Consider the following 10,148-nt stretch of genomic DNA (forward strand, 5'->3'; position numbering starts at 1 on the left):
TCAACGAGCCTTGATCCTACATCGATTTCTTACTAATACATGATTAGGTGGGCATCTGATAGGAGTATCTATGATTTCCCGATAGATTTCCGATTCATTCCGACCTAATAGTGTCGTTCCATTCCAGTTCGATTCCAAGGTCGGTTGGATCGTTTTGGGTTCGGCAGTCGAATGTTGGTAGAATAGAGAGTCGATTCCGGTTTTCATGGTACCCTTGATTGTCTGCCCGATGTTGTTCAATGTGTTTCCGATATCATTCCAGACAGAACGCTTCGCTTGGAGGCTGCTGGCTTGTGTGGCGCACGTCAAAGCGACGAGCAGCAGAAGCACGCTCAGAAAACGTTGAGGGAAATAAAATCTCATTTCTGTATCTTTCTTTGAAAGCGCGAAGAACTGTCACCTTAAACAAACATTAAACAAGTTCAATACGTTATTGTGTATTTTTGATATGGTATTACGTTAGAAAATCTATTGTCTAATATTTCAAAATATAACGTAATATTATATTTAAAAATTTAAAAGATATGAATAGATAACAATTGTTATCTATTATGTGTCTATTTATATCTTCTAAATTTTTGAATTTTGAACTATTGCAAGTCAAGAATTATCGCGATGTTTTAACATTAAAACAACGATCATTTCTCTTAGTTTATTTTCAAGTTTCAGATTCTCGAGTAATCAAGAGAAGTAGCGCGATAGTGTTGGGATAATCTGTATCTCTAATGGTTACAAACATCTGTAAACACTCTTAGTAGCGGATGAAATTGAGTAACTGTGATATAATTCATTTTATCAATTTATTTTCAAGTTCATAATATACAGAATAATACGAAAAACTTGAGTGTATTATTTTGAGTGTATTATCGTAAAATTCTTTAAGTAATATATGGCAAAGGAAAGTTATATTATATTACATTATATTATATTACATTATATTATATTATACTATATTATATTATTACACACTCTGTCAGATATTAAAGGAGCAATATAGTATAAGCGAATCTCTTGAATTAAATAACATTTTATTATTTTTAACTTCCATCATGTATGTCAAAATGTAAATCAATCTATTTCTGGAGTTAGTTTCAAAATAAATATTAATGTATGCACTTAATAACAAACTAAATTTAAGTCAAATTTAATATACTTTCTTGAATTAAATTGTTTTTTAATTCCGTTGTTTTAATTAAATTAACAACATATTGAATAAGACCAGTAGTGATTTATAGAAATAAATAAAAATAACTCAAATTGGGTATAATTTGATATTATGAATTTAGCAGTGTATATTAAATTGTATTAATTAATATTAATTATATTAATTATAAATTACGATAATTAATATTAAATTATATAAAAATAAATATTACACTAAATATTATATTAAATTAAAAATGTCTGCATCTTGTAAATTTTTTATCAGAAGAGCGAATGTTTAAAAAATGCATTAGAACACAACTTATAATACGTCGAAAGCGCGACTAGAAATTGACCAAAAATTTATCAAATTTTTAATTATGCTTTGAAATATCTACGATAAGATGAATAATAGAAAACGTATAATGAAATTGAAAATGTACCTCCGTTTTCTATCTGTTCCAACTGCGTCTGAAAGTGGTGCGCAATCGTGGAGAGTAGGTTACGTGCCGCGGAAAACGATGAATGGGTTGTCAGAAATGAGTTGTTCGGATCACGGTGGTGGAAGGTTCTTATCGTGCGGAATGAAGTAAAATACGAGCCTGTTCAGAAACATTTATGTGCACGTGCTCAATAATGTTTCCTCGCCCCTGTCTACGCCTAGTCACGCGATTGCGCTCTCGTCTCGTCTCGCCACGAATTCTCTGTATGTAATATAATACACAACATGTATTTTCTGTGTATTATAATACAGCCGTCGAACGCACTGTGATGCGAAACCAAATGTTATTATGGCACATCGTCTGTCTTCTCACGAACAGATTTTGAGCCACAAGAGATACATCGCAAAATCGATACTGATGTCTAAGGTGTATTGTTTTTTTAAATTGTTCTTTCTCAATTAATATATTTTTTATTATTTCTTCCAGAGAAATTAGAAAAGATATTGACTATAAGATTGTTTGAAATAAAAAGTATAAATAATAAGAAGTATACAGCCACGCAAAATGTTTTAAGCGAAAGTCATACATTTACAAATTTTTAATAAAGTAAACATTTCGGTCAAGTCTTGACCGAAATCATCAGTACAATAAAATATAAAACGATGTTATAAAAATTAAAAAAAATATGAACAATTCTTTGTTAGTCCAGAATTGATGATAACAAAATTACGTTCGTTTATGAAACGAGTTAACAATATTTTAAGTCCAGAATTAAAGATGACTAATTTACATTCGCTTATTATAATAAATATAATATTATATATAAAACGAAATTTTATTGCGAAATAGATTCCTTATTACTTGAAGATTTGTGAAACTTCATGTGAAAAATATGGAATTTTCAGATTCAGTTAAATTTGAAAAAAAGAGAACAAAATTTTTATCTACTATTTTTTGATGTATTGTCGATAATAAGAATCGATTTAAATTTAGCTCACTATTTATTTTATGTCAAAAGTCCTCGCAAGTATAATTCGTTTCGAGTTTTTAGTGTAAATTAACAAGTATTGAAAAACTTTTTGGTATGAACTATTCTTGACAAAATGTGATGGCACAGTCTTTATAAATTATGTAAAGAAAGGAGAGGGAAAAAAAGTGGAGGAGAATAGTTTATTGGAGAGTAGAGAGACTTTTTTCAATAATTGCTAGATAAATGTCAGCATTCTGTACCCCTCTGTTTATTCAAACTCATTTTTTGTCTTTTGATATGAGTTATCACGGAGATTATCCTTTTATGATATGATTGTTTGGAATCTAAAATTATTATGTTCTCCCAATCAATCCTATGATCGTAATCTAATGTCTCGTATCTTGTGATGAGAGATAACAAATATAGCAATAATTGATTTTTTTATGTCATTATTATGATCTTTTTTTAAAACGAGTTTTTAATTTCCTTTTTATCTGCCCTGCATATGAAGAGTTGCAGAGGAGACTATTTATTTTATACACAACATTTGAGTGATCTTCTTTTTTAATTTTGATCTTAATTTTAATCTTTGCCTGTTTTAAAAAAAGTATTCAAATTCATAGGTTTGTGGGCAATATTGAAATCAAATTTTTGTGTAAGTTTTTCAAATTTGTTTGAAATAAAGTTAGAAAAAAAACTTTTAATAATTGATGAGTCTCTGTGAAATGTGTGTGGCACTTAATGCATGTGCATTTAAAGAATCTAAAATTTTCCGTAATAAGAAATAATCTTATTCAAATACCGTTTAATATTTTAACACGCCGATAAGTATGTAAAATCAGAACGGCAATTCTTATTATTTATTCTTATTATATGTATGTTCGACTGTTTTCAAGAGGATATAAAATTGTTATTATTTATTACTGAAGAATTATTATCACTGAGGAAGACTTTGTATGTTGAAATATTTGAAAGTTATATTAATGTACTTATATAATTAAAATGAAATTCATCTTATGAATTAAACTGTAATTGCGTTATAAGTCTTGATATCAATTATATTGCAATTATACGAGCCTATTTATTTTTTATTTTATACCGTTTAAAATAATAAATAATTTAACAAATTCAAATTCACGTTACGTTGAAATATGCTTTTTATTAAACTTATGTATAAAAAAAAATTTGCAACAAAATTTAATAATACATATAAACATCAAGATAGTTTCAAATTTATTTGCATGAAATGAACTATGCAATGACTACAAAGTGTAACCGATATTTTTGCATTTTCTGAGAGACTTTATGTTTCCATCTTCTCTCTTCGTTATTCGATATCGAGAATCGATCTAAAAGTAATGAATGCTATGGAGAATTTCTCGTTTTGCTCTGAGCAGTTTACTTTTTTAATCACGGCGCTGTTACAGTAATAGTAATTACAACGTAGCGAGATATCGATCAAGCTTACGTGCCGAGTATTTTCAAAGAAGAAATCAATACTAGAACAATTTTTGACAAATTTGTAGTTGACCACTTTTTGATAACTTGACTAATTTTAATTAATAGCAAAAGAATTAAATAAATATCGATTCAAAAAATATTTTATTAAATTTTAGGAGAGTTTAATGAAATCTATTTTCAAAATAAAAATAATAAAATTTTAATTTAAGTAAATAAGATTGTATTATCAAGAATTGACATTTAAATAAAAAGATTATTTAATGAGATTGACAATCTTTCTTATAGATAGTGACAAGCAATTAAATTTTTGCTTAGGAGAAATGAATTTATTAAAGAATACAGTGATGGGATCCATTAGTTCTATTTCTTCATAGCTGTGAAGATAGCTTCAGATTCTTCTATACGAAAATGTTAGATAAATGAAGATAAGAAAGTTGAAAGAGAGAGAACTGTACATCAAACGTACGTACGTGAGAAAGGATTCCCTACCTGGTTGCGTTTTTGCACTTTGTATGCCAACGACGTTTTATATCTTGCCGGTACCTATGCTGTAAAACCCCGTAGTACCTGCTCACAATGTAATAAATTCACTTCCAGGACGAATAACGAACGTTATTCACAGGGGACGCGCAGCCGTGGCGAAGGCTTTCTTTTGACCGACGGCAAGACGTAAATGCGAGAGCTTTCCCGAGTCCCGTGTACATCTTGCCGATGAGAACGTATCGTTTTTTAACGGGCGTGTCAAAGGGGCGTTTGTTTTATCTAAACGTATGTATGTGAATCACTGACGCGATAGACGCTATCGCACTTTTGCTCTCCCGCCCCGTTTCCCATGCTTTCCATTATTAATCTGGATTTCTCATTATTAATTCGAGTGGTAAATTCCGACTATCTTCTCGCCTTTCCACGACAGACATGCGCGTATATAGTGTTATAATTAAGACTTGGAATCTCCTGGTGTGCTCTTACATAGCACAAGACTCTCTTTAATCAATCTAGAATTACTTTTACACAAACGGGAAAGTTTCGATATCATTGCCTAATAATAACTTTTACGATACGAATGATAGAATAGCTTATTCACTTCTCAAGCAATTTTAAACAAGTGTTTACAAATTTTATATTTTACGAAAGTTGTTTTTGCTACTTTTTAGATATATTCAGAATTGGATGTTCACTGTTACAAAAATTATTCAGTGGAATAAACATTGCGCTGAAAAAGTCATTCACGTAAATTGACTAAAAAATCTATAGACGAAGCAGAAATTTGTACTTTCAATGAATTTTTTTTTTACTCATGCGCACATGTTTCCTATTAAACTAACTTTCATGCATAAAAAAATCTAAATTATTTGGTATAGTGATCAAAGGATTCAGGCCGTTCGTTAAACCGAGTTACTTAACCAACATGTGTGCGATGTACGTTTTTATTATTGGATATCTCTCCCGTTTTTGCTGGCTGTAATCTGACACGACTACAGGTCTCATGTGTATTACAAAATCCGTGTACAGGAACAACATGTACCCGCATATTGAAAAGCAACTAAAGCCGTGCTGGTAACTACACGTCAGTAATAACTGCGTTACACTAACCGTGTGCAACGCGCGTTTGTATACACACGTATCGGATTTCGCGTATATACGTATAATTTAAGCATCCGATATCATCGAAATCCGTGTGAACATTTTTTTCTAGAAGATCTTATTAAGTTAAGGCAATAAGGATTGTTCATGATGAAGTCGTTAAAAGTCATTTATGTAAAATATTACAGTATGTAAACGATATGTGCACACGTGTCACCTATCAACAAGGGGCGATAAAAGTGGCATAGCTGATTACACGCGAAGTAACGAGCTTCAAATGTGACTGTGTAATGCGGAAATGTCATGGGAAAAATCCAACAAAATAAACGTTTACAACTTGGTTCGGTATAGATCTGATATATTTAATATATTAGATATATTAATAAAATGTGACGCTCAATATTGTTCATGTTAAAGCAATAACACATAAAGTTTCTACTCGTCATCAAGAAGAAGTCGCATCAGTGAATATTGCAAAGCGTTGCAAAAGTTCTGTGCGGCGAACGAAGATCCAATAAATAATTCGAGTTCAGCCTTCCGTGAAAGTTTCTCAAAATGTTTTCGTAAACATCTATTCGATACGTAAAATATATTCGTGCGTATTATTTTTTCCGCAGGGAATTTGTCATGCGTTAGATATATAAATAATTTTTTTCTTGTTCGGACTTGTTTTATTTATTATGTTTTCATAAATAAATATATATAAAGTTATATAAAAATATAAGTATTATTTATATTATTAATATTTTATATAAATATATTATATTAGGTACGTGAAAATATAAATATAATAAATGTAAAAATTATAGTTATAGAAAATTGTATATAAATCACATCAATAATAATACTTTTTCATCATCAAAGTTACGGAAAAAGAAATCTTATGCTTATATCATTAGATTTATTTCTCGTAAATTAAAATTTGCAATTTTATCATAGCAAATATTGCTTGGAAACTGCGGGCATGCTAAGTGGAGTCTGCTCTTTATGGTCGTCCAACCGCAAGATAATTTTTTATAGCACGCTTGAGAGCGAGAAATTTAATTGCCCAAGTTTGCTGCTTTACAACTTTGTATCTTGTACGTTTCAAGTATTGCATCAAAATGTTTCGTCGTGCTCAAAACGATTGCAGTCGCGATAAGTTCTACATGAGTTTTTCCATAGAGCAGTGAAGTAGTTAAAATTTTTGAATCAGTATAGAAACTCTGCTGATGTACTTTTATAATTTTTGTTAATATAAAATATTCTTATTAATATCATTTTTTGTTTTTACTAATATTAGATAATTTTTACTGTTGAATAAATTATTATATTTAAATAATACAAGGAAAGAATTTTATTGAAATGTCTCAACATTTAGCGAGATACGGATTTCAAAATAATTTTGTTAGACCATTAAAATAATTATATAGAAAAAGCACGATGAGCAATGCTGCAAAAAGTTTTGACATTCAAGCAATTAACCAGTTTGAACGTTCTACTAATTATTTTAATAGTTCAACAAAATTATTTTTAAATCTATATATAGAACTAAATTTTAAATACTTCAACAAAACTGTTCTTTTTGTATGCATTATAAATTTATAACAGGGCTTTTTTGTGACAAATTTAAGTAAAAACTTTCTTTTTCACAGCAAATGAGTTTATTAACAATTTTATTGAGGCACTCATTACAATAAACGATGTAATTTATTTCTGAAAGTCCGTAGTGATCAAGAGATTAAATTGGTGTGATGACAGACGGGTTTAATTACGTTAACCTTAATTTAATCGTCCCAAGTCCATCGTGTTTCATAATTATGTACCTGGTAATGACCTTAAATTATAGGACAACAAATCAGACTGTTTAAGCATATGCAATTTACCAATATTTACACATATCGATCCGCGTACCTAAGGCCATTTATATCGCTTTCATGCACATTGATGCAACTTCCGAAAAAGGAAATTGCATTCACCGAATGACAACGTGAAAAGTTTAATTCTTCGCTTGGTGCTTTCATTAAGTCCTTAAATAATTTACATTCACGCGCTCGCAGGTCGTTAGGATAATTTATACGGTTTTTATGCCGTAACGGTCACCGTAGCAAATATTTCATCCATGTTGATGTTTCTCAACGTTCCTCAAAAACATAAAAACTATATAATTCTAATGTGAATTTTATAACAATGGAAAACATATGTTACAAGTTTTATTATAATTTTTACTTTTTATTAGCGTTAATTCATTTGATTATATTTCAACTACAAGATTCAAATTAATATTCAGTTAAATTTTTTTAAATATTTTTATCAGAGAAATTTTGCCAGAAACGTATACATTAAATAATTCTTTTTCTTCCTGTTGTAATACACACGAGTTAGTTTAACATTGCGAAATTATGATACCGTCGAGCGAGGAATTTACGTCTAGTTGCACGTGAAAAAATTCGCCGTGGCAATTATCGTCGAGGTTTTATTTCCGTTAACAAAGTTTTTATCGTCGTTCACGATCGCGTCTACAGTAGGAAATGTTTTTAATGTATTCACGCGTGACTCTTCATGTTCATCTCTACGCGCAGCAGGAATACAGAGAGTGATTTATAAAAGGGAGGATACAACGTGTGTGCGATAAACTTGATTCTTTTCGGTAAAATCTGCATGGAAAAAAAACTCGAGCAGTTAATCACGCCAAAGTTAATTAGCGCGTGATTAATTAAACGTATGTCAAGGTATCAAATCGACCGATCTCCCAGGAGTTCGCTCTCTGACTCCAGTTCGGAACTTCGAATTAATTAATCCTTTCGTCGATCTAACGGATAAATTAGGCAAATCATCTTAGTAGACGAGTACTTATGCATGTATGCATATGCAGCTGCATCGTTAACTCTTTAATTTATTATCAGATACATTCGCGGAGTCGGTAGACCGTCGGATTCATGCTTTATATAAAGTTGATATGTACATAGAGTTGCCGAATGTACCTTTTCATTCAATCTCAGCTTTTCTTTTTTAATTAAGACGAGGGTGACTTGATCGACTCGCAAACATGGAGATATGCATGTGCATTTTCCAGCACATGAAAATTGCAGATGCACGTTTATCGATAGTGGAATCTTGCGACACAGATTCAATAGTAAACATAATAATATATTTATACAAATTTATCTACTATTGCAATATTCTCGACTGATAGTAACATTATTTATTCATGCTGCAGGCAGTCGATAAATGATCTTTCTTGCGTACATTCTGAAAAATAATATCCATTGACATTGCAATTTTTAACTCTGTTATTTATTACTTTATTTCATGACAATATTAATTAAATAAATGTCTATAATATTATATATATTTATATTATTTATACTATAATTCTTTAAAGCTTATCATTAGAACTTCTCAACTGCTTGATCCACTGAGTTATACCTGGATCGGAATACGATAGATGTCATTAGAAGTATCTCGAAACTATTTTAATTATAGTAAATAAATGTTCTTCTTTATCTTTTCAATCTTTTAGTTTTAATTTTTGTTAACAAAATATTTTCTACATACATCAAGAAAATGTATAAAAATTAAAAAAATATATAAAAAAGATCTATTAGCGATAAAAAAAGCAATATAATTTAAATTATTACGAAATAATTATTTCCCTTAAATATTTCTCTTAAATATTATTTGAAAAGCGTATATTCAAATGGAATTAATAATTTAACAACTCTTATATTTTGACAAATTGAAAAATATTATGTATATGCACATAATGTTATGTAATATACTCAAATATTGTGTATATAAAGATTGTTTATATATATTGTTTATTTTATAGATTATCTAATAGATTATTACAGATTATATACTATATACTAGATTATTACAGATTATATCAGCCACGGTATTTAACTAGCATTATTATGTTATATATTTCTATAATTTCGACCGCGTATTTATTGCTCAGCATATTAACTGCTTTACTACGATAATATAACCATTTTGCATGGAATTGCATTTTTGCAAATACACATAACTGTGTATTTGCGCATAAAAGTCAATTGCAATTCCATCTATTAGTGAGGCATTATTATCTCTAGAAATCTCAATTAACTATTTTATAAACATCATTAAATTTACTGTTTATTTAAATTTCGAAACGATAGGAACCGTCAGAAGGTTTATTTAAATAATATTTTGTCCGTTTCAAAGAAGCAAAAATATTTCCAGGAAGAGAGAAGATCCTTCAATGTTAAAGATAACTTTATAAAAGTATGCCGTCTACTTTATGCGAAAATTTCAATTTTATTTTAGTCTGTCGTCGAGACGATCGATATAACGTTGCATGCGATTAGGAAATTCTCGCGAAATTAAATTTCCACGAGAATGAACGTAGTTTGTGTTACACTATAGTTATGTACTATAGTTATGTACTATAATATATCGCGTGAGAAGAGGAACAATAATAATCTTACTATGCGTTCGCATCCGGGATCGCAAGATATTTAACAAATTTCCAATTTTAACATTGGATATCAAAAGCGAGACGCAAGTCTTTCTTCTCTCTCTCTCTC

General features: G+C 29.7%; 1 protein-coding gene across 1 annotated transcript; it reads right to left on the reverse strand.

Annotated features, from left to right (window-relative positions):
* On the reverse strand, positions 1-372 carry LOC105626455. Its single transcript, XM_012207756.1, has one exon. The coding sequence runs from the start codon at positions 361-363 to the stop codon at positions 1-3; it is 363 nt and encodes a 120-aa protein (XP_012063146.1). The 5' UTR covers positions 364-372.
* Positions 373-10,148: the final 9,776 nt, after the last annotated feature.

This window comes from Atta cephalotes, assembly GCF_000143395.1.
Source record: "Atta cephalotes unplaced genomic scaffold scaffold00005, whole genome shotgun sequence".
Taxonomy (NCBI): domain Eukaryota; kingdom Metazoa; phylum Arthropoda; class Insecta; order Hymenoptera; family Formicidae; genus Atta; species Atta cephalotes.